General features: G+C 38.7%; 1 protein-coding gene and 1 long non-coding RNA gene across 4 annotated transcripts in view; both read right to left on the bottom strand.

Annotated features, from left to right (window-relative positions):
- Positions 1 to 26,211, bottom strand: part of CUL1 (cullin 1) — a 46,239-nt gene extending 20,028 nt beyond the window's left edge. Inside the window, exons 1-7 of one of the 2 annotated variants that reach the window (XM_042834305.1) lie at positions 26,140 to 26,211; positions 15,578 to 15,870; positions 6,908 to 7,082; positions 5,715 to 5,882; positions 4,573 to 4,623; positions 3,465 to 3,555; positions 2,273 to 2,436 (exon numbers count right to left, since the gene is read on the bottom strand). In XM_042834305.1, the coding sequence (XP_042690239.1) occupies positions 2,273 to 2,436; positions 3,465 to 3,555; positions 4,573 to 4,623; positions 5,715 to 5,882; positions 6,908 to 7,082; positions 15,578 to 15,717 (789 nt within the window). In that variant the 5' untranslated portion in view covers positions 15,718 to 15,870; positions 26,140 to 26,211. Of the gene's footprint in view, positions 1 to 2,272; positions 2,437 to 3,464; positions 3,556 to 4,572; positions 4,624 to 5,714; positions 5,883 to 6,907; positions 7,083 to 15,577; positions 15,871 to 25,629; positions 25,653 to 26,139 lie in introns of those variants that run through there. The other variant, XM_042834306.1, reaches the window with a different exon arrangement.
- LOC122168745 lies at positions 7,091 to 15,536 on the bottom strand. 2 transcript variants are annotated; one of them, XR_006171342.1, is made up of 4 exons: positions 14,968 to 15,533; positions 12,640 to 12,704; positions 12,020 to 12,136; positions 7,091 to 10,899 (listed from the first exon to the last, which is right to left on the bottom strand). It is a non-coding gene; the product is annotated as an uncharacterized LOC122168745 (long non-coding RNA). The 2 variants fall into 2 exon arrangements; XR_006171341.1 differs by lacking the exon at positions 7,091 to 10,899 and having other exon boundaries at positions 10,906 to 12,136; positions 14,968 to 15,536.
- Positions 26,212 to 26,365: the final 154 nt, after the last annotated feature.

The following is a 26,365-nucleotide window of genomic DNA, read 5'->3' as shown; positions in this document are numbered from 1 at the left end:
TTCCTAGCGAACCAAAATTCTAAAAACCATTTGGTGAATTACTTTATTCTAAAATGTAAAACTGAAATTGTTTATGTAACTATTGTTATACAACACTATCATAAATTATTGAAACCAATAACTCCAACAAGATGTTATCTCCAGTTAGAATTCAATACACAGAAGACCTTCAGTTAGAAAGTAAGGCATACTGACAGCATGCATTATTAAAATACCCAAATAATACAACAAAAAAGGGAACCATTATAAGACACTTTTGTGAAAGTAAAAGATACGTTAGGAATTCCTGGTGTAAATAAAGCTGAGGGACAAGCCCATCTGAATTTTAAGTCAATAGTTCTGATAACTTGCATAAACTCTCTTAACCTCTCCAGTAGAAAACACAGACCAGAGAAATCAGTCAAGACTTTTAGCCTCAATAATTCCCCTTTCCCTAAGGTACATCCCTTAGATTGTACCACTTAGGAAGATTTAAAAAGCTCTGATTGCATTTACTGCGGAGTCTAATACTTACCTTGTTCAGTTTAACTAATTAAATCCCAGTTTTAAATCTCAGATCAGTTAGAAGGAGATGCTAAGACAGCAAAAATGGCTATATATATACTTATATATACACACACACACACTATGGCTGTATATACACACATACAGACACGCATACTATACAGTCAGAGACTACACACTTCCTTGCTGAAGGTGTTCCCTGCCTTCTAACAGCTTTCTATACATTCTGAGCTTCAAGCAAAGCAAGTTGCTTCTCTGTGAGGTTTTGAAGTTTTTCAGGTTCAGTTACTACCAAGTTCATTCCAGTTGTCACTAATCCCTAGTTCTCGAAATAGCAATGACCTTCAGACAGCTTTTCACTGTGCTGAGGAATCCTGCATGAGCCATTCATTTGCATTACGAATAGCTGAAATTCCCTTATTCTGTTATATCTGTATATGCAACTACGTAAGATAGACAGCAGAGGATGAAAGTAAAAAAAGTGAAGGGGAAAACGCAAATGAATTTAACAAGAATGTAAATACAGATATGCCAGGGAAAAACTGATTCTGAATAACTGGATTTATTTTACAGCAATATTTCTAGTACTTTTCCTCAAAAACTCTTTTTTATTTTCCTTCAGTAACTCATTAACTGAGATGTACCAAGAAAAAAAGACATCTGTGTGGATTGCCCTGAAAGCAATGGCTCCTATTTATTTCCCTGGAAACTGGAACAGCTATGTGAAGCGTAACAACACTACCTGACAGAGCATTTTCTCAGCAACAAAACACATTTCCACGTAGTCACCACCATGAGTTATGCCTTTTCGCCTGCGATGAAGAGGAAGTGACCCACTGTCACTGCGGCCTCTGCTGAAACGCACCACCCACCACCTCGCTGTACGAACACCACTCTTTGGTGTTAGTACACCACTCAGTGAATGCCATGGGTACAAGCTCTCCCACATGGAGGAATTCAATGCCACACACTTCCACGTCAGATGCCATTTTGTCCGACTGCCCCACTGCTGCTGGGCAACAAAATGTAATGGAATACTGGCAGGAAGGGTCAATCTCCACCAACATCTACCTCTGATATCACAGGCCAACGTAAAATAAGAGGCATTACTTTCAGAGCAGCCTTTATATATATATGTGTGTGTATATATATATATATATATATATATATCATTTGTCTAATATGGAACACAATCTATTTATTTTAAATTCAGCCAATAACCAGGCAAGAAATAGTACTGTCTATCCAGCTTACTTCTAATCACCTTGTCTGGGATCCCCCAAACCAGAGACAATAACAATTTAAATCCTGCCTCCGATGATCAGAATTAACACTTAAGGTTCAGTACATGGAAATATTCTAAAAGAACGAATGTAATTAATGATCTAACTCCTGTGCGGAGGCCAGCTTACTCAGGAAGAGATTTCAATAATATGCTGGCACACAAGTTCCTTGTACAAGAACAGCAAGTTTGCAGGTGTAAAGCAAATGGTTAGTCTGGTGTCAAATTCTGAATCTTAACAAAAATTTGTCTCTAACACCCTCTTCTGGTATGCCCACTAAGAAATTTTCAAACATTCATTGTGCTCTCTGAAACTCACTCAGGAGACAAACTTCAGAACGGGTTAAAAGGAAAACACAGATGCAAACCACCTCATGGAACAAGAGCTGATTGGTTTTGCTTCTGTAGAATAACTGTCATTTTAAGAAACCGATAATAAAAGTCAAGAATTTTTATTACTTTACCTCTACGCAGAAAATAACCTACCTTCTTCATGTACTCTGTGACTGGGTTCTGTTGTAAGAATTCAGTACTTTCTCGTGTATAAAATCTCTCTGTGTCAGCAAGAAACTGAGATTCAAAGGACTCTTTATAGACAGTTAGTGTAGGCCCTTTCGCAAATGCATCATCTTCATTCAGCCCCAGTTCCACTACAAAAATGAGCAAACAATGATAAGCCTATCTTTTACGAAGTAGTCCCTTGCAAATACCTTCCAGTTCCTGAAGGGGGTTTACAGGAAAGCTGGAGACAGATTTTTTACCAGGGCATGTAGCAATAGAAAAAGGGGAAATGGCTTTAAACTGGAAGAGGGCAGATTTAGACTAGATATTAGGAAGAAATTCTTTACTGTGTGGGTGGTGAGACACTGCAACAGGTCGCCCAGAGATGATGTGGGTGCCCCCTCCCTGGAAGCATTCAAGGCCAGGCTGGACGGGGCTTTGGGCAACCTGGTCTACCCCTGCCTGTAGCAGGGGGTTGGAACCAGGTGATATTAAACGTTCCTTCCAACCCAAACCATTCTACGATTCCATTCAGTAAACAGGTCAGCCCCCCCGGCTTAAATGAAGGTAATCAACTGTGACAAAATCAGCATCACTTTTTTTTTTTTTTTTTTTTTTTTTTTTTTTTTAAGTTAGCATTTATTTTGTACTTAAAAAATAAGCAGTGTAAGTCGTTACCCATATAAACTGTACTTCCTGATACAACAGATTACAGGAAATGACAAACTTCACATTCCCAAAACCTGGTTAAAATTACCCTTCCATATTTCCCCTCTTAGGCTTACCGGTTATAAGCACATATTTTTAGCAATTAAACTGATAATTAATCTCCAAAGCTCTCAACTTTATGCAAATGGAAAAAAATGAACACTCCATTTCATCAGCTATCATGTTTGTACCTTTCTAGTATCTTCTCCTACAAAACTGATCAGTAAGCAATCAGTGCTCGTCTATCAATTCTCTTTTCAATCTTGACAAATATTTTCTTAACTGGAATTGTGTGTATAGCATCTCTACACAGATAAAAAGAAACTTCTAGTAAAATAAACATAGTTGTATCGAAAGTATCTATACTGGACATCCAAGGAAATGGCAGCCTACTTCTGAGTTCTGATAAGATTATTATTCTAACTTTTTAAAAAAGAAAATAATAAAACTTTAAAGGAATCTCACTTACCATAAGATTGTACGACTCCACTGATCAGCCTTGTATTGATAGTTTCACCATTTCTTTCCTTTTCAATCAATTTCAATACAGCATTCGTTACCTTAGGGATCAGAGAATAAAACCAAGTCAAGAACAGAGAAAAGTCTGATAGGTCATGAACAAGATTTAATCAGGAATGTATTCCTATATTCAAGACAAATTAAGACTATACTACAATTAGTCATGAGTCACAAAAGAGTATGAATATGCTTAAGATTTTTGTGTTTGTTCCCTTTATTTCGTTTTTTTCATTCTTAAAAAAGCTTTAAGTATCTAAACAAAACTTCTGAGTGTTTTATACCTGGAAAAAAAAAAAAAAAAAAAAGAAAACATTGCAAGAGCAGAACTTCAACACCTATACCTTTATGCAAAGAAAGCTACTGACCACGCTGATGAGTGGAGTGGTGCAACTACTTTTCTTCAACTGAAATCTACTTTCTACTGAATAAAATACTGTCTTTTAAGCATGAAGTATTGGTAAATAAGAGTGAAAAATAAATAAATACAATATTTCATTGTGATGTAACTTGTTGCTTTATATTGATCTGATAAACTAATTCAAAATATTTGGTTGACGTGAGTTTTCCAGGCATCAGTATAAATGAAAAGGTTTACAAAAAGAGAAAAAAATCCAGGCCTGTCACTTATCTGTTCTTTTCACTGAATCTTGACTTTCTCCAATTTTAATACATCACTGTCAGCATGTACACCTACCTGCCTGCCCTGGAAATATTTAAGTACTGAAACTTCAGGCTTCATAAATGCTTTAGAAGTTTATATTAGTTAAAAAATAACAATACAAAAGGAAAATTACCTGCCTAGCTCTCATCCACACAAAGAATATATCTGCTAATCTTACGCTTACATATGACACAAAAAGCATGCAACTTGACATCCTGCTTCATTTAAGACTTGTTTTTTCAATTCCATCAAAATAATTATATTTTTAATATCACAAAAAAGGAGCAAAATGATCTGTTTTATTTTCTAGGCCTTTTTTTGCACCCCAAATTCTCCCTGGAACAGTTACAAAATCAACCCTCTAAAATAATGCTACAATTTTATAATCTACGTATACCTGCTTATTTAACGGCCTGAATAAGCAGTCTCTCCAGGTCACCAAGGCAAGCTGAAAGTAAGGGAAGAGAGATGAAAAATGGAATAAAAAAGTACTTATACACACATGCATACACACGTACACACAATAGCTTTTAAGGGAAGCTGATACAGTATGCAAAACACCTCAAAGTTTCATGATTACGTTGTGGTGCACATATTTCTCATTCAATAAAACAGATTTACCACAAAATCACCATTTATTTTGTTACTAATTCCTCCTATGGGGTTCCTTTTTCTGACTGAGAGCGATCTCCCACCAGCTCTGAAAAATAATGAACTTTGCAACTTTGACAATAGACAGCTTTTTCTATTGAGGACATTCAGGCTGGCACAGTCTCTTAGCACGGGACTAGTGAAAGGGAGAACAATTGACAGGAAGTTAAGTAAGGATAAAAACTGATATTCTGTCCAACACAAAGTTACTTTAGTGAAGCAGTAAAATAACATCTCTTTCCTAGCACATCTTCAGCAAGGACAATCCTTACCATTTACTCCCACAAGGGGTTCCACACCTTGAATAATTATGTTCTTTCCCTTTTTTTTTTTCCCCTTTTTTTTTTTTTTTAATTACTTTACATATGGGGAAAAAAAATTATCAATATCAAATCAATTTTCCAGCCTGTTACTGCAGTCAACACTGGGCTTGTGTCTTAGCAGCTTGGATGCTAGAGATCTGAAGTGTGTTCTGAAGCAAACAGAAAAGAACTGCAGTTTGTTCCTTGTTCTCTATTTGAAGCACTTCACTGAACTCCAAGTGGAAAAATGAGTCCACACAGACACACACACAGATAACAGCACATACAGCAAGTGTTCAAGTCAGCTTGTGACAATCTAATATTGGTAGTCTCAGTGGGTACAAAGGGGGTGGAACACCTCATGAAACACCTACATATATACTGAGTTGGTGGGGGGGAAGGGAAGGGTGTCCTAGGAGGACACTGAAAGGAGTCAAACTTCTTTCGTCAAACTGTCCAATGATGCCCACTTTAAAACTTCTGTGAACTTCCTACAACACTGAACTTCCAGGAGCAATGGTAATACCAATACAACAAATGCCAACAGACAGAACGAGCAAATCACTCGCTTCAGAAAGTGACCTACCGAATAAATTTCATATATTCCTTTACGACCTTCATCACACTCACGACGAACCCAGTGTCGATTGAGGTAGGCACATATCCCATTGAGTACTTTGCTTGAAAACCTATAATCTTCCCACTGTTGAGTGTAGAATTTCAGCACACTTTCATCCATCAAATCCTCACCATCCTAAAAAAACAATAAGTTTGCCAGTACTGTAGGTAAAGTGCAAAAGACACATGTACAGGTGTACAATATATCTACACTAAGCAATAATTTATAAGGAACAACAAGGGATAATGAATTTATTCTTGCAATAATAAAGCACAAAACAAAAATGGCACTTCCTAACCAAAGAAAAAAATAGATAAATAAAAATAGCACACAGAAAACCACCCACAAAAGAAAAGCATAGACAAAACTCCAGGAGACTCTACTTCCTACAGGACAGATCTGGAAACAGACAGCTAGACTGATGAGTGTGATCCGTAAAATGTACCAGGACAAAATATTCAGAAAAATAACCTCTTCACCCACTCCTATGCTACTACTTAGGTGGCTGAAACAAATGAGCATACACATATAAGGTCTTCTACAGAAATTTGTCAGGTAATAAATGAAAACAGTTTGAATGATCATGGCAATAAAATAGGAATGCATCCAGGATAAAACTGGGAGCCGACTTTCTGCCTTGTAATTAGTTTACACAGCTGCATACTTACAGGAGACTCCAAGCATTCTTTTATTGTTGCTCGAAATTAAAATCCTAGAAGCTAAAACCTTAATATTGAACACCTTCTCAAAAATAATTAGAAATTGCTCTCTGCTTTGTAAAAGCAGCCTTATTAGTAGTTAGCAAGTTAGTGTCTAACATCAGACATTTTCAACATTACAGGCAGCCATCCCCTCAGGATTACTAACAGCTAGTTAAGTGATCAGGAAGTCCGGCTATACTTGTTACAGGACAGCTCCAGTGGGTGTTTGCTTCTACTTTAACAACCCACATACACAGCTCCTTTGCAGGATTAGGGAACAAAAGCTTGCACCAAGGTACATTCTACAATACCTTCTAATGGTAAACAGAATAACTGAGATAAAACAAGTTTAAGTTAATTCCATTTACTTGTGATGACCGCGTACAGTTCTAATTCTGCAGGTATGAGTTTTCTCCTCAACTCGGCCCAACTTCCTACAAATACCACTCCATATCTTACCTTAAGGAGATTCGTCAAGTAGTTCTTCAGGAATTCTTTTAGTCGTTTGTACAATTCCAAACCCACAAACTGAGCACCTCCAGGTGTTTGACCTTTTTTTGATTTAGAAGGAGGTACTCCAGCTCCTCGTGCTTGATTGGACTGGTGTACACTAGTACAGTAGTTATAAACATGACTAACAAGGAAGTTAAGGAATATCTGTGTGAGTATAAGTTATTAAGAACTAAAAAGAAAAACCAATAACATATTAATTTCAAGAAGCTGTTTTCATATGGTCATAAATGACCTAACCATAATACATTACAAGACACACTAACCAGTGGAAAATAAAAACAAAGCTAGGCAAAATAATTTTAAGCAGAATTACCTGTAGCAGAATACACAGAACACTGCAGAGTTTACAGCAAATACTGAAACAAACCCTGAATTTACATAATGCTCCACTTAACAAGACCACCAGGAAAACAAAGCAGTACAGTTTGTTGCCGTTATCCCAAAGTAGTAAGTGGAAATCACATTGTTTGAAACACTTCATGCAAGTAAGCAAGTGGAAGAAGCTGCATTCCACAAAAAAGGAGACTAACACTGAAATTCAACTGGATATGGACTTGGATGCTACAAGAAGTTACTCTGATGATTCACTCAATAAATTATTAGCCAACAAGAACAAAGGTGCTAAGCAGTTACACTTCTGTTATGAGTCTGAGGGCAGCTGTCTCTGTGAACCCCCCTTGTTAGAATAACACTGCAGTAAGTAATCTGCAAGGTCTAATACGGTTTTCACTTCCATTCTAACTAACAAGCCAAGCTTTAACTACTAGACAGGCTTTGCCTGCGGTATGCCACACATTAGGAAATTAGTACAGTACTATAGTACAGTATAGTATTATAGTATTGCTGAGCTTTGACTTGTATCTTTCCCTTCTGAAAGACCAGGACAGGAAAACGAAAGACATCTGCACAATTAAAAACAAGGAAATGAGAAACCTACAATATAAGACGCATCACAGTCATTGTAAGCAGCAGACTTGCTTCTAATTTTTAAACACTAAAACTTAAGCAGAAAAATCTCAGAAACCATCCACTTCTTTGCAATTTCTATAAAAAAAATAGAAAACAGAATTTTAAACTGAGTTTCCCACTTACAAGTGCACTCTGCATTCCAGGGAAAGAGGCTTGTAGTCTTTTTTGATAAACCTGAAAAGAGCAGTCTGCTAAACCTTCTAAACAAGTGATTTATTTCAGCTCCTAGCTACTTGTTTGTTCAACTTCCCTGGCATTGCCACTACTTTTACCATCTACACTCCTGTTTCAGAATTCCCCACTGAAGAGAGTAATGTTATACAGTACAATTTTTTCTCTGGATATAAAACTCACTCTTCTCACTTCTTTCTTCAAAGAAGAAAAGCAGGGCTTATCTCACTGCTTAACTTCAAAATACATAGCGTGCTCTGAATTGCAGATGGGAAGACCCTTCACAGTGGCACAAGGAATTTAGGGCTTTGATTCATAAACATTCAGCTGGAATCTTGCATCCTCCTTCCCCTAGCTCTCCTAAACTGAGTGGCTTTGAGCAAGCCTAAGAATAAAACGACAGTGGGTAATTCTTACAGGTTTGGTAAATACTGCCTGGTGGTTGGACCAGACGATCTCACTGGTCCTTCCAACCTTAAGGATTCTATGATTCTAAGTTCTGCTTGCAGCAAAGTACCTGCTAGGAAATACTTCTGTGGATATTTTCACGTAGTGATTCTCACACTATAACAAGGAGAGAAGTTGATTTACCAATGGCCTACACTACAGTGAAATTGCACTCCTCAGGCTTCTGGTTGCTAACTTCAAGCTTACACTAGCAAACAAGCAAACCACCCAGAGGATGAACAGGTTGATCTCTAACTTCCACCTCATTCTTACGGCAATTCTATGATTCTATGATTCAAAAGGAGATTAGATCTACTTATCTAAATTAAAATTTGAGGTGGGAGATCAAAACGAAGCTTAAAAATTTATACAGCACTGTGTGAATTAAGATGAAAAATCTTTCAGAACTTTATTTTTCCTTAAAACTCTTTAAAATGTGACACAAGAAGCATCCAGATACAAAAACCAGTTTTACCACTTTCAGTACAACATACACTGCTTTTGACAATCTTTACTTTAAAAAGATCAGGTCAAAAGAAGTGTTCCCCACAGCACTGTTCCATAACGAATCCATGGCGCTGCACATCATCGTTTCCATTGAAGGAAAACATCCTGACATAACAACGCACCCGAGTGCTTCACCTCATCTTTGCCACCTGATTTTTCAGTAGTACAGGAGCTCACACACACCACCATCGATTTGGGCTGGCCAAGTGACTGCCGTTACATTGGCCATCTTCCTCTTCCCACATCATTTGCTGAGCAGTTCTGAACTTTCGTCAGCACGGAAAGTGAAACACGCTCAGCAGCACTGCAAATACATCGCCAAAACAGAAGCTTAAGAGTGCCATGCCACCTCTAAACTAACTTCTGCCTCAGAAAAATGCTAAAATACTCCATGAAGGAGTTTCTTCCTGAAGAAGCAGGTGCAAAGAAAAATTATAGGAGAGATGCATCAGTTCTGTAATACAACAGGAAAACACTTGGACTTTGTGTAGATGGTACAGAAAACTCCCTAATTTTAAGCAGAGTCCCTAAATTTAAGTAAACACAGAACTCCTATTTTCTTTTAAATGGATTCCCCTCTAAGTGGGGCAGCTGGGTCCCAACAGCTTTTCCATATTGCTGTGAAAAATCAGCATAGCTGCAATGTCTGCTTGGGAAACAGATAAATAAAAAAGGAACTGAAGAGAAAGTAGAAATAGTATAGTACAAAGCTATACAGCAGAGCAGAGTTACGTTAAGGCTTTTGAAAAGGAGGAGGTATGCAACAACAACAAAGCCAAACAACTTCCTAATCAGTTTCTACCGCCACTTCTAATCCCTTTCATATAAAAATCAGTTTTAGGCATAAATTTGTTATTTCGATTATAATCAACAGCAGCAGCTGGCTACACGCTGAGTACTCTGTCATTTCAAGGGTAAGTCAGGGTAGAACAGTTTCAGATTTGGCTATGCTTGTCAAAAATTCGTATTTTTGTGAATTATTCCAAAGGTATGCAAGAATAACGTATATATAGGAAGTAATTGAAAATTTTGACCAAAATATTGTTTTCTATACCCGTAAAACCACTTCTAATGGAAGCATACAAGTTATTATTGAAAAAGAGAATTATTTCACGTATTTTCTTCAAAAAGACTGATTTCAACACAGATGCATCCAATCTTATACCACAACCTCATCCGTACCTAAAGTTTCCAAGAGAAGTAGACACATCTACATGACTTAAACTGCTTATTAACCACATTAATCAAGTTCTGTGCAACTTCCTGAAATCATGAGGTTGTCAAGATCACATCACTTTTCAAAATAAGTGCTTTCAAGTTGAATTTCAACCTTCTGAGGAGTTGCAATGGAAAAACAAAACAAAGTACCACAAAATAACCACAGAAAAAAACTCACAAAAATAAACAGAAAACCAGAAGAGTTAATTCTTTTCAGGGAGATATCAGCAAGTCTCTTCTACATGTGTTAAGTCCGTTCAGTAACAGAAATTTGCAGATACCCTACAGAGCTTAAGCAAAGCAAAAGGAGGAAGAAAAAGAATTCTACATTTCAGTCTTTGTACGACGTACTACTGCTCTGTTAAGCCATTCCCACTTTAGTCAAGGAAGGACTGAGGCAGAGAATGACAGGACCTGCTACAGAATCAGTCATGCATTTACTATGAGAATTCAGGCATAAATAAATGATATATAAAAATGAATACTATGGGAATTCAGGCACACCTCTGATACGTTAATGTATGTCTGAGATCTGAGAAACTTCCAGCAAAAACTATTTGAAGACTAGCAGGTAACATTTTGTTTCACTCCACACGGTATAAGCTCAAGAGAACTGCAGAGAAATACTGAAATGCAAGGAAAAAAAAAGGCATTTTCAAACATAAATACGTATATAAAGTCTACAGTCTTTATTTGAACACGCAAGAACCAACATAACTGAGGCTGTTTTTAGGCTTAAAGTTCTTGAATTGACAGAAGTCTGTTTTCTACAGAATATTCTTGGTTACTATAGAAGCAAGTAGAATAGGAAGCAATCAGCACAGAGAATAAAATTAAAGGAACTGATCACACTAGTATAAATATACTCTGCACTTCTTTCAATCCAAAGCAGCAGTTTTCACAAGAATACCTAAGACCATGCGGTTATATCTGCATTTCTGCACAAGTAGTAGTAGATCCTTCAAAAAGCATACATACGTACCGTTACTTCTATCTTCACATTCCACATAAGCATTAACCGGTAGAAATGCTAACAAACATTGTATTGGATTTAAATAGGACTAATAGTAGACAGTTGAGGTTGCTTTGATATATCCAGAGTAACCTCAAACCATTTAACACTGAAATGAAAGAATGGCTTTGAATGAAGGCATCTCAAAAGGAACACTTCCTGAGGTTTAAGAACTGCATGTCCAAACAAGCGGGTATCTTTTTCTATGCAGAAAGACTAACAGCCTGCTCAGAGGAAAAAAAACCATGCTGTACTGCCTAGTAATTATCAGGTCCATGTGATCAGTACTTCTGCTTATTAAAAACCTAACTAAAGACAGAATTGCTAGTGAAAGACTTAGGACAAAGATTCATACAGAGACCTTGGCAAATAGTTGCCAAGGGAATAACTTGATGCTGCTTGGGCAGAATGTTTAACTGGTACTGACTATCCACAGGTAAGAACACATTGAATGTATTTAGTATTCTATTTTATGAATAGGGAGATTACTCTAAGTCATCTGGCATATTTAAAATGTTAATACACTATACCATCACTTAAGGTTTTTCTTTTTGCTAACATCTGAGATGAAATAACTACTTCAAAAGACACATCACAATAACCTTTTTTGATATGCTTACTTACATCTTATATACTTACTTACAATTACTTACATTTAATGCAATGGATAATCAATAACCCATGCTACATGCTATATAGTTAATCTTCTATTTACCTATTTAGGTACTATTTACCTTTCCTGGATGAAGTTGATGCTTGCCACGTAATTCTACTCTTGCTTATAACACAGCTTCAGACATTATTGCTGCAGGAGTTACTGGGCTCTTTGGTACCAGGAACAGTCTAATTATCTGGGTAAGAGACAGAAAAGCGCCCAAATAACGTACTTCATTTCAACTGCGGAGGACCAGGGGGAAAACAGTCATCTTTGAGAGCAAGCAGCATTTTAAAAGAATTTTCTTTCTAAATGGAAACTGTACATTCTCAACAGGAAATAAAGAACATGCACAAGAATGTAATTATAGTACAGTTCATCATCAAGAAGCTTGTAAGCAATGGTGAACAGATAGGACTGCTGAGGTGCTCTGGCACAGCAAAAGAGAACCACATGAATATGTACAGTACTAAGAAACATTTGGTAATGGTCTGATCTGACAAAAAAAAAAAAATCACCTTGAAATCAGAAGCATAAATTAATCTAGATTAGTAAGATTAGGGATAAGGATCTTCCGAACTACCATTCAGAAACAAGATTTCTTGGTTCATCTCTCCAGCATTCTCAAATAGAGAAAACCTTTGGAATAATCCCTGTATTATTTCCACAAGAAAAAAAAAAAAAAAAAGAGAAAAATACCATCTTGAATACAAGCTCTGACCCATACTCAGAGATTGAATCCAGTGTTTCACACAGGAGACTCTCTAAATAAAGAGAATAGACAAGAAATTGGACGTGCATCCTAGCAGTCTGAGCTACTCAACTCCTTCTAAGATTCATTTGAAAAAAAAAAAAAAAAACCAAAAAAAAACAACCAACAAGCAAACAAACACACTACAAAACTTGCACACCTCATTTCAGTTCTGGCCAGACAGAAGTAAGGGCAGTTGTGCTTACATGAATGGTTACCCTCCCGTTGTGAATTAAAGAGATCAAACACGTTATTTCAGAAGCAATATCTTGTCCAAATAAATAAATAAAAAAAAAAATAAAACAAGTAAATAAAAGAAAACACAACACAGTGGGAAAGCACAGGCAGACAAAAAAGAAGGATGAAGAAACGACCACACTGTCCACAAAATTTCCAAAGTTGGTGTTGCACGATCCAACATTTTAAAAAAAAGAATAGGGTCTGTACTGTCTTCAGACAGTACAGCTGCTGCTGAAACAAATCTGCTTTGCTTTCCAATCCAAGTTTTTTCATAGTCAGAGTCTCCTGAAAATAAGTCTATCAATCTACTGGAGTTGTTGAGCAAACGTTTCATACACGGCATTCAAAAGGGCAGAAACCTTTAAAGCACCATTTTGGACGTATGCAGTTGATACAGAATGCAAACTTCATTCTTATCACCACAGCTGTTTCAACACTCAGCCTAATCAGTGCCAAATATTCTGAAGTACCATATTACTAAATTAATCCACAAATAGAAGTCAACCACCAGAATTACACACTAAACAAATTCACTTATGAAAGAAACAAAACTTACTTTAAACTTTTCAGGCCCAGCCTTTCCTGCTGCTTCTCTTGAAGCAGCAGCAAGAAGGAAATGAGAAGTTAATGTGCAACATACCTCTTTTTCATCCCACGAACATTTGGGAATATCAGGTAGAGAAGAAAAAGGCAAATGTAGTAAGAATAACAGAATACTAACTATGTAGGTCACCTCGAAAGTAATGCTCATTTGCTTCCATGGAAACTACAAGAGCATAATAACACTATTTGATAGAGCACATTCTCAGCTACAAAACACTACTTTTCAACATAATCATCACCATTAATGATGCACTTTCACCAGCTATGAACAAGAGTCTGCATGGCAGGCTCCTAAAAATTGCCCATCAGCACTGCTGAAACGTACTAGCCACCAACTCACCATACCAACATCCACTGCATAGACTGCACTGCTGTTCAGCAAGAGTCCACAAGTGTCAATGGATGCCAGTTTTTCTATGTGGAAGAATTCTATGACACCTTTACTTCATACACAGTTTCCAATCAGATGCCATTCTGTCAGACTGTCCCTCCGACTGCCATTTGCCACAGATCAACAAAATACAATGGAATACTGTCAGGAAGTTTCAGCCTCTACTGCCATACTAACACATGCCACTGATCCTGCGGACCAAAACAATAAAATAGGAGGCGTTCCAACGTTGCATTATGTATGAAGCTTTTCAGACTTTGTAGATTTCTTTCCCTTGGTCAAGAACAATACCACTACTAGCACCACAAGGAATCCGTCACCTCAAGTCTTAGAAAAGTGCTGATCCTAAACCAAATGATATTCCATCTTCTTATCTCTACTAAAGAAGTAATCTGGATGCTCAGTGTTCAAGGTTTTTTTCCTCCTTAGGAGCACGGTGTCGGCAGGTACAGATAGGACTCTGTAACCATTCTGATCATGTAATCACATGTACAGAAAACCAACTTCTGTCTTCTTACAAAGCTCACAGAATCACAGATCCAATTACCTTATAGCCCCAAAGCTTGTCTTTTTGAATAAATTAACAGTGACTAAAACTTGATGTGCAATTCCAAATATGTACCAAAAAAGTTTTGAACATGGTTTTATGTATCAGAATAATAGTCTATAAAAAAACCTCAAAAAATAAGAAAAATATCAGAGTTGCTTGAAGCAAGAGAGGAAATCTATTCAATTATTGTTTCTTTAATCGTAGTTGTCTACATGCTTGGCTGTGCTATAATCTCTTTAAGGAGCACTTACTCTGCTATATTATAGGTTTGTAAAGCAAACACTGACCAACAGATGCAGAACAGGTCTGGTGAGAAGTTTTATCTTACTGTGGTTCCTCATCAAATCCATTTATATATGTCTTCCTCAACAGGGCAAAAAAGTAGGATTACTCAGTTTCCAAACAAAGTTTGGAAGTCAAACACTGAAGCTGTAAAACAAAGAGAGGTACAATTCTCCTTAAAATTAGTGATTAAAGGCCTTTACACATTACCTGACAGAAACAAGTTGCTCGAAATCTTCCAAATAGTAGCTTAGTAAACACAGATAGCAACAGTTCCCAGCATGGGAGATGATGGAAAATTTCAACAGTTCTTAGAGTCAAGCTAGAAATTCAAGATAAATCCATTGCACATCCCCAAAGTAGCTGGAACGTTATAAAACCAACTCAGAATAAAGTACTATTCTGAGGTTAAGGAAGGAGAAATTTTCAAGGTAACCGGACATGACTGCAAATAAGATCCATAGCATAATGACAAAAAGTAACATAAAAAGGGAGAAATTTTTTTCTGTTTCTTTCACTGTATCATTGACTCAAAAATTAGACTTATTAATAGAATCACTTTAAATATCTGTTCTGTCAAAGATGATCATAATCAGATCTGAAACTCAGACGTATACAACATTACAGTTTTTCAGACAACAGATTGTTTCGGCTTATTTGCCAGACAAATTAAACAGAACAGGCTAATTTTCAAAATAAAATTATATTCCTAGAAGTGACTAAGTCAAATACAAAGCAACTTTGAGTTTAAATATATAAAAAAAAAACCCCTATCTTATACTAACAATGAAAGTATTAATTGACCTAGACAGTAGGATACGTGTAGAGTTCCATATATCTGGATTTTGCCATGCTTTGTCTGGTGTAAACCTGTTGAATTCCAGCTCTTAGGTCGTCCCATATCTGGTCAAGACCAATTTGTTTAAGTCCGTGTGGGTTCTGACTCCTATTAGATGACATTTTTTATTTCCTGTAAGGTCTTCCAGTGCAGCAGCCTGAGATCTGGTTATTCCTCCATCAGAATCACAAGTAAAGTAACATTCTACACTCAGTTGCAGTAACTCAGCAAGAGATTCTTTATATGCAAACAGCAATGTTTCCCACGAAGATAATCTGCATAAGAAAAAAAAAAAAGTTTATATTACAAAACATTCTGCTAGAGGAAAGGAGAAAATCAATGGTATAATTCACACAGATAAGAAATCCATTACGAGATCTGAAGTAGAAGAAACAATTCTGCAGTTTATCAATGTGCTATAAAATATGACTATTAGTGTCCAGATCTGCCCAAAGTCTGAACATAGCTCTATCGCTGCTGCTGACAGTAAAAACCTAATGCTAGTAAGAAAATAGAAGCAACTGTTCCAAGTAGCAGATAGTATCCTACTAACAAGTGTTTCCTTTCTATACAACAAGGAAACCCTAGTGCTTCACTCAGCTCAACGTTTAGTTTTAACTCACAGCTTTAACAAACATCACGGTGGTTATCTAAAACAACCAGAAGATATTAAGTATCGTTATTTTTCTTCTTTTATCACTAAACCTTTCCAGATTTGAAGTTCTATCACAGATAATCTTAAAATCCAAGGTATTTTAGGAAGAACTTTTATCTGGAAAATGCATGCCTATGTGAATTTCTATGTTACGTCAATGAACATCACTTTCCTGACGTGCTTGTATGAGCAAGAGAACATGCAAAGAAAACTAATTGAGTGCATAAAATAAAGATTTGCTTTTATAGAAGTCCTCCTCTGCAGCAATTAGAATTAGCAATGCAGAATTAGGAGATTCCCCTAGGTGTCAAAGCAGTTAATGTGGTAAAAAAAATTAACAAGTAACCAACTTGTAATAAATAAGGATCAACTGACATTACAGACCATCTGCTGTGAAACATTATTACGATAAAGAGAAAGAAATAGTGCCTTACGATAATGGAGCCGGCACCTGCCAGGATCACTTGCAGTGTTTCATAATTTCAAAGACAGGCACACTGAAACCTGATAAACCTTACTATTTGTTTTCATCTCTTCGCTGTGCAATGTGAAGATGTTCTTCCAGGGTCTAAAATTTGACGTCTGTTCTTTGTCACAGCCACTTCTAGAGTATGCACACTCCACTTGAGATTTCACACAGTTTTCAAGGGTCGATATTACCTTATACCCTCCCTGCACGACCCCTTGCAAATTACAGGTGGGGGAGGGCTGGGAAGGGGTGACAACATTTAGGTTTTTCAATCAAAGAATCAGCCTTTCCACAGTAACACAGAAGCTAACAAACCTCATAGGCCTTTACTATCCATCATCTCTAAGCATTCAAACCTCATTTCAAAGTAAAAAAAGACAACATTTAGAAGTATTTCCATTACATCAATCTGTGCAACAAGTACTGTCTCATTTCAATCTGTTTCTAAAGCTAATTTTTCTTTTACATGAGCAACGATTACTTGGAAGATTAGGGGGAGAAAAAACAGGAACAAAAGCAATACATAACCTATAAAGGGTACATAACACTCCACTTTGCTTTTCTACAATTATTTCAAACTAATAACAAAGACACACTGGAACAATGCACCATGCTGAAGCGTAAAACAAATCATATCCTATTCATATTTAATGTCCTAAACAAGGGTGCTACAGGAGTAATGATGAAGGAATTTCACAGCTTTGCAATGAAAGCCAGCAAGTTCAAAGGTAAAAGAGCGGCTATTCGGTCTTCTTGAGGCACAGTTTGAAGGGCATTTACACACCCACAAGCTTGGACTAAGTCCTAGTAGTCCTACAATCCTATTGCGCTGTAAGAGGAAGCAAGCAAATTAATTTCATCTCTAGAATCCAAGATAATCAACTTTTAAATTCTGGTACTACTTCAACTCTCCACGTAAGCAAAAATTGACAGTCATGAACCTATATTACTCTATCAGTACCCATAAAAAGTGACTGACCATTACTCCTACTTATCTGTAAGAAGTAAACAGCCTCGAATTTGATGTAGTTTAGTAAAAATAAATACTACGTATGTGAAGAAAAATAAACAAATACATAAACATTTTCCCCAACTCCTACAAAATACTTAGTCAATGCATAAAAGTTCACAAAAAAAGACTAATCCCATAATTAGCTAAGAGAAGGTGCTAAAACCATTACAACAACCCTCTCAAGGATGCCATTCCGTCACACTGCCCTACTGCTGCCAAAATACAATGGAATGTTGTCAGGAAGTTTCATCCTCTACTGACATACACCAAAATAAGCTGGTAGATGCTGTGGGCCAACATAATAAAACAGGAGGCACTGCTTTCAGAGCCATTCTTGTACTTCTCCCAAAACTTCAGAACAGAGAGATGTGCTACTCCCTCTCCTTTCCATTACCCAGGGTGGAACACAGCTCACATGCAAAGCATCAGATCTCACTTGAAAACAGTCGCTTGAGTTTTACTGACCTTTTAATAACAAGCTGTATTTCTTTTAGCTATCCCTTACGAGGAAAATAACATGCACGTTGGATAGGTTCTATAGAGAGTAAATTTTCTGGAATCATATGACAAGCACACCGAAATCTGCCTGATTTACAGTGTCTCCAGTCATATAGTAGAACTACTACTTTATTTTGACGTCCCAATACAACTTCTGCCTTCACAGCTATACAGCCAATGCACTGTTCTCTCATAAAAACTATAGTCTGGAAATAAGTGGTTAAGACAGTTTACTTCTGTATCTGTATAAATAATTACAGATGGAATTTGAAGCTGCTCGTTTCTTGACCCACTAAAAACTTGCAGGCTTTTCCCAACTGATCAAGATCCCAGGGAGCCTTGTTTTTGTTGGGTTGGATGTGGGAGATTTTTTTCTGTTGTTGTTATTGTTCTTGATCTTATTTCCTCCCACTCTCCTGTATTTCAGCAAGTCTGATCAAGAATTTCAACAGATCTCTTGTACTCGGCAATCAGCAACTCTTAAAAAGGCTATCAGCATTTGGCTCCCAGAGTCTCATAACCTAATAAGTCTATTTACTCTTCGCATATCCCCACTTACCAATTACAGGCAGCTCTATAGATATAAAACAGTCTAAGATTTCTCAAGTCATGCAGAAACATCTTTAGGAAAGGCACATAAATGAAGAGAGCCAAGAACAACACACCTTCTTCCACTGCCAGCTAATCCACAAGATGCAATTTACAACATTACAGAGCTACAAGTATTAGCTTGGGCAGGATGGAGGACAACTTAAAAATTCTCTTTCACTTTTTACTTCCATGGGTGTTTTTTTTTTTTTTTTTTTTTGTAAAATTTTTTGTTCAAGTTCTCAAATCTCACAAATCCTAAAGGATACAGCCTCCACTCTAGCACATTTATTTCTGAAGGGGTGGAAAGAGGCAGAAGAAAGAATTCTATTTTGCCCCTGTAATCACTTGCACTAGTCATTTATGATTTCTAAGACACTTTCCATAATCACATGCCTCCAAATTAATTATTACCACCTAAGTTTAAGTGAGGTTATCATTATGAATTCAAAACTCCAACCGAACATAGCTTAGTTGAGCCACAGTCCATTACACAACATTTTATAGCACTGAGGTTTCTGTCCAGAAGCGTTCTAGGTCACTAAACTGTATAGCCAGTTTACTCACGTAAAATGACCTCGTCCTTACAGCAAGACTAGAAGCAAACAAGCAAGCATACACTTCACACAGCACAAACATGTAACTAATCAAAACCTAGAGAATCTGCCTATAGTAGGCATTTATTTCCACCACATTCCATCAGAATGAATCCACAACTACTGTTTTATAAAAAAAGTTATTCAAAAATCGCAACAAATTATATCAAACCAGAAGAGAAATATTCCTTGCTAAATTTGACAGTACTTCAATACCCAGCTATGCTCAGTGGTGTACAGTTTGAACAGTTCCTAGTTTACCTCACCTTACCTAACGAGCTCTAAAACTTAAGCTGACTCCTGCCTTCTTTCGGCGAGGTGCCACTCCGACGGGCAGTACCTGCAGCTCTACCAGAACCACCCTTCTACCTTCATTCATGCACCAATGACTAAGCTGCCAACTGGAAAAACAAAAGTTGTTCCTCACAGATAGAAAGATATAAAAATACAGATGAATTTAAACACTTAAGCAAAACAAGGAAGTAATGCGAAATTGCAGTTTTCACATGTTCTTAAGTTATGCATAACTGTGCTCACTAAAAGCCTTTTTTTAACTGACATGGTTTTAACTTGCATGCCTAATTTCAAGGATTTTTCCAAAAGATGACAGTACCTGAGAGCATAAAGTTTCAGTGTGCTGCTTTTTTACCTCTCTCTGCTTATTCTTTTACCGATTCTCAACACTGTTCCATGGCTTCTTGTTTTCAGCTTTACCCGTATCTTGCTAGAGCAAACAGTTCCTGCAGCTAATGACAGGAATCTCAGTACAGCAATGCAACAGCTAGTGCAAAATGAACAAGTGCTGCCTCATAAACAAAGGCTAAGTCTAGACAAGGTAAATTTTCCTGATACATCTACACAGTCTTCTCCACTGGAAGCTGAAGTAAACTTTTGTAAACACTAATGATCTACTAAGAAAAGTTTCATGGTAGTCTTACTGTACTGACATCAACTTTGTAAATAAGAGACCACATCCCTAACACAAGTATATTTCTGAAGTGAACGCTTTCTCTAATTTGAAATCTCACATCTTTTTGTGTTGCAAACAAGATGCAGGGTGTTTTATCATTGTTTTTTCATTTGTTTTAAACTGAGTGTGCAGTGATAAGTCTTATAGTTTCTTAAAATACTGATTGTTTTCAGCTCTTGCACATGGAAAAATGAAGGCAGCTGACATGAAGAAAATACTGAGTGCAGAGAATCAAGTCAAGATATGAGCACGCTGAAGAGAAGTGAGAAGGCTTTGACAAAAAAGATGACCCTCAGAAACAGTTTATCTGCACTCCTGCTCTGTGACTTAAAATACAAATGGATACAACCTGAATTTAAAACAAAAACAACTCATGGCTGGGTGAACAACACTGACCAAGGTGCATCTACTGAATTAGCAAGGAAGGTGGAGCTGATGAAAACAAGGGAAAGCCAGTTGTGAAAGCACAACGGCAGATACATGATATGCCAAGCAGAAGGCAGAACAATGAACCTTGCTTTTCTTAAAAAGCAAGTTCAGCAGTAGTAAAAGCGGGGAATCATACTGCATTTGATTTAGCAAGAATGAACACAGTAGGCTCTGGAAACCGAAATATCCTCAGCTGGCTTAGGGACCCTACTTATCCTGAAAGATCAATTCTTACAGAGAAAAAAAATTCTAAAAGCCCTTACCAGTTTACCCACTTACCAATTTAGTGGGTTAGAACACTGATCCTACAGGTCTACACCAAGAAAATTTCGGTCTTGTTTTACAGTTCACTTCAGTCACAGTATCACAGAATCATTAAGGCTGGAAAAGACCTCTAAGATCATCTAGTCCAACTGTCCACCTACCAGCAATGCTGCCCAATAAACTGTGTTCCTTAGTACCACGTTCCTTAGTACTTCAGGACATGCACATGTCCTGAAGAGCTCCGGGGACAGTTACTCAACCTCTTCCCTGGGTAGCCCGTTCCAAGGCCTGACCAGTCCTTCAGAGATGATGTTTTTGCTAATGTCCAACCAGAACCTCCCCTGGCACAACTTCAAATCATTACACGTTGTACTGCTGCCAGTTACCTGGGAAAAGATGCTCATTTCACTACAACCTCCTTTCAGGTAGCACTCTCTACAACTAAGATCTCCCCCGAGCCTCTTTTTCTCCAGACTAGACAATCCCAGTTCCTTCAGCTCCTCCCTCATAAGGCTTATGTTCCAGACCCTTGACCAGCTTTGCTGCCCTTCTCTGAGCATACTCCAGGGCCTCAATGTCTTTCTTGTAGTGAGGGGCCCAAGAATGAACCCAGAACACAAGATGTGGCCTCACCAGAGCTGCACACAGGAAGACAATCTCCTCCCTGCTCCTGCTGGCTGTGTTGGAACATTCAATTCTCTAAGCGTCAGCACAAATCACTTTGCATCACAGCACCATTCAGTGCACCAACACACACAAATTCATACTGACCTGTTAAACATAAAAAGCAATTTTCACTTGTAGTAACGTTTCCACTGAAACTTTCTACACTGCTCTTGGAGACTGGTGATTCCTATCTCTAAACATTACTGATGTTTACAAGTGTCAGTCAGCCCTGACTAGAATCTCCTCCCAGCAGCATACTAATTTCACAGCATCTTCCATCTTGGTACTTTCATAAGAGAGCAGCCTCACTGAAGTCTAAATCAGGATTCACGTGCAATTTTTTCTGGTCCAACTAAGATGTCTAAACTGCGAAAGCACAATCTTACAGCAAGGAATTTATACTGCACAAAGAGATTTGTATCATTTCAGCTAAATTTCAGCTAGTTTTTAATTACTTTTAATCTCCAATGGCTGCAAGTGGCAAGACTGGTACAAAAGTGAAACATCTTAAGCGAAGTAAAAGTTGAAACTGATGTACATCTCTAACAGCCACACCTAAGCCCTTATTATCCCACACCATTAGGTCTTAAAGCTAAGCCTGCACCTAACAAAATCCATTTTAATCAATTTACTTAAGCATGTTTGTCTTTGCGTTTCACTTCTCCTACTAGTGATGGCACACCCACGTTTATTATCAAACTTCTGTTATCTCTGAAAGCCTAGATAGTAAAAGAACAGTCTGCTTTCTTAAGAAAATGCAAATTTTCAATAAGCATCTTAAATTGTATATGAAGTTTCTCCCTTGACTCCCCATAACATTTGCTCACGGTATTACTATCACAAAAAGCAAGACAGAAAGAAAAGCACCCAACAAAAACGGTTTTCTATAATCCTTCTTCTCCCCTCCACCTCTGTCCTCCCCAATTAAGTCCTCCAAACCTTAGACAAACTTTCCAGATTTTTTATTTTTAGACAAAATTCCAAAGTCTACAATGCTGTGACACTGGATGAAATGAAAAACTTACATATGGAATTAAGCTTAAATTACAGAGAAAAGCAGGGTGAACCTCATACAGCTAATTACTCACAATGCAAAAAGTTCTGAAATCTAACTACGTTCCAATGCCTCAGTTACACTACAGTAAGGTTCTAAGTTACAGCACTACATAATTGCGTATCAGAGCTGGGCGAATTTGCTACTTCATTACTTAATTCAGTCTGTAAGAGGTCCCAACTGTGCTGTAAAGCAATCAGTAGCCAATCTGTGGTAGTTCCTCCATTGAAAAACCTCCATTTTCCACAACAAATACTTACTTTAAAAATATATATACCTACAAAAAACAGAAAAAAATATACAAGCTCAATGATTCTCTGTAGCTTTCCACGCACTGAATTTTCTTGTGTTTGTCTTTTCCTTAAGGAAAATCCCACTTTAACGAGTAAGGGCGACTCAACGGTGTCAGCACCAATAATAAAGATTTAAGTTTACACCCTATACAGGGTGTAACTTGCTTGCTTCCTCACACACACCAAGTTAAGGCTGCACAGTGAGTACAAAGGCAGAACCACCACCCAGCTACCTTACCTAACCCACTCCTGCCCTCAGCAAATTGGAAAACGCTGGTTAAAAAGCACAATATAGCACAATGTGCATCAGCACTCATCTATCTTATACTGACAGTTCCAAATCTTCACAGCAGTAACGCACATTTGTGACGTTAAAACAAGCGTAAGTGAAACATCTTTGAAAAGACTTCACCCACTAGGAAAATTTGTAAAAAATATTAAGTTTGAATGCCAGAGAAACTTCAGGTATAACCAACCTACATAACGACTGGCTCCCGGTATGCGGCTCATCATTAAATTGGGCCCTACTGAGATACGTGTAACTACGTAGAACCACACACTGCTTGAGGAAGTTAACACTACTCACAGATCTTAACGTACAAACTGTAAGAAAACACTTTTTTAAGCAGAATTCCTGAGATAACTTTTTCAAAGTACCCGCAATTATCTCCCTAACAGTACAGCTAGAATACCCTACATTACACCACGATGGAGAATAAGTCAAATTCAAAAAAGCCACCTCAGATCAGTATCCGAATGCATCAACATAGCTTAAATTAATTTCAATGCTTTATAGAAATGCAATGAAATTTTCTCATGCAGTGGAAAAAAGACTATAGTGAAAGGAGGATAATTTAGTTAAGCCAGAACAATCATTTTGTCAGTCCAGCAGTGAAACGTGTATGCCCAATTCAGGTGCCCAAACTGTAAACTATTCTCAGTATAGAACAGACAAATGAAAAGGTTTCCTCCAGAGGAGTACGTCAGCTCAGAAGCCCTGTTCTGTTGCACTGAGGAGTTGTCACTTAGTTGAGAAAGACCGAGTTGTCAAAATTAGACACCAAACTCGGATTCTGACGTTCAGTGCAGAAATTACTCTCCAGATTCAATGTATTCCCCACACTGCCACAGGACAGCCGTATTTAGTGTTTAAATCATACTCAAATACATCACAGTAAGATCAGTTACATCTCATAATCTTAAGAACCAAAGTAAGACAGATGCAAGAGATTTGGCAGCAACTCCTGAGAAACAAGAGAAGCCACAAAGCAGAGGGAAGACTACAGCAGTCACCAGCAGACACCAAGTGCCAGCGCAACACACTCCTAACCATCAAATGACAGAACTGCAGCAGCTCTGCAATCTGCATATCTGGAGTAAACACCATGCACCAAAGAAGTTTCTTACTACTTCCTCAAAGCTAATGCATCCTAAACACACTCTGTAACTTCTAAGTACCAACTTGAAGTATTACAACAATACAGCATTATGAGTGTTCAGCGTAATTTAAGTCACACAGCCACTAGGTATTCCTGCTCCCCACGAAAACCTTTTGGCAGGACTAAGAGGATGGTCTGAGCTGGAATTTCTTTTCCTAGACTAGCAACGGGTTAAGCATATATTGAATCGATCATATATGAAAGCATTTATTGCCAAAAGGTTATTAAGGAAGTCAGTAACAAACAAATGAAAACAAAATAAGGCGAAACAAGTAAATAATCTGTAACCTCCTAATGCTTAAAGATAAACTAAGCTCACATTCCTTTCTTGTCAAAGGCACAGCTGGAGAACTTGAACACGGCAGGAGACAGCAGGTGAGCCTACAGAGGAAAGGAATATGTCAAGGGAAAAGAGGTGAGATAACAAAGAAGATTTTTAAGACAAGAAAGTAAAATCAGAAGGGCAAGAAACAAAAACAAACAAACAAACAACACGGTAAAGGAAATGGTTACTGGGATGAAGAAAGCTAAAACAGGAAAGGTCATAAGGGAATGATGACGATTAAGAAATATAGCTTGAAAAGGAAACAAGGATTGAGAAAGAATCCCAGTAAGGACACAGCTTTCAGCAGCAGACAAAGTTACCAGAAGACAAAGAAGGTGATTAGCTGCAGTGACAAAAAAAAAATGCAGGACTAGCCACCTCTGAATGGAGGCAATGCACAAACAATCAGGTAAGAGGTTACCTGAGGGGGAACCTCTCCCTGGGAACATGGCAGAAGGGAGCTGCAAGGGAAAGCCTGAGTCACAGCACACTTTTTGATAGAGAGAAAGCTGGGGAAGATGAGAAAAACAGAAATAAATACTTTAAGAGACGATGGTATGGGGTTGGGAGACACACAGAAATTTAGCTACAACCACGTAGGTCCCATTCAAACCTGAGAGCCACTAGAGCTTTGCGATGGAGACAACAGGGTGAAAGCCACACGGTGCAGGCAAAGGAGAAGTGAAGACAGGCAACAAACTAACACTGGCGACGAGACAGGCTACGGGAAAAGCTCCAGGAGCCTCAGGATAGAATAGAAGAGGCCTAGGACGAACATGGCCTGGGCGTGCAGTCCTTGGGCCGACGGGAGGGCAGGGGAGGTGCGGGGCTCCGAGAAGAAGGGCCAGGATCTGAGAGAGACGTAAAGCTGGAGCAACGACCGGGTCCAGGCCACGTGCCGGCAAGGGAAGGGCTGGGCGGCGGGAGGGAGGGAGGCCGGGCCGGCCTCGGGACGGGAGAGGGCACAACAGGCCGACCTGCGAGGGCAGGGCTGCCGGCAGCGGGGGCCCCTGCGGCCCAGCGGGGCGATGCAATTCTAGCGCGCGGCGAGAGCCCGGAGGTTCGAGGCCGGAGGTCCGATCCCGTCGCACAACGGCTCCCGCCGCCTCCGGAACGCGGCGTACGCCCGGGAGAAGAAAGGCGGGCGGGTCAGCCAGGCTCAGTCGCTCCCGCTCCTCGCCGCGCTCCTGAGGGCCGAGCCGCGCTCCGTTAAGCCTCGGCCCAGCCGGGCCTCCCCGCCCGACCCGGCTCAGCTGCGACACGGCACCGCGGCCTCCCGCACTCACCAGCACCTCACGTCCCGCAGAGTCAGGCCGCGTCCGCCCGCCCCTTCCGCCTCCGCCGAGCCCAGATCCGCCGCCGCCTCCTCTCGGCACGGCTCAGAGAGCGCCAAGGCACCGCCCCCCAGCGCGGCCCAGCGCGGCCCGGCCCGCGGCGCGGAGGAGACCCGAGCCGTGGGTCGGCCCTGAAGGCGGGCGAGAGGCCGGCAAAGACGGCGCGGCAGAACCTCTC

The sequence above is a fragment of the Centrocercus urophasianus genome, unplaced genomic scaffold (genome assembly GCF_019232065.1).
Source record: "Centrocercus urophasianus isolate 14NV4802_14NV808 unplaced genomic scaffold, USGS_Curo_1.0 seq_45, whole genome shotgun sequence".
Classification (NCBI taxonomy): Eukaryota; Metazoa; Chordata; class Aves; order Galliformes; family Phasianidae; genus Centrocercus; species Centrocercus urophasianus.
This window is presented reverse-complemented; position numbering and strand designations above follow the sequence as displayed.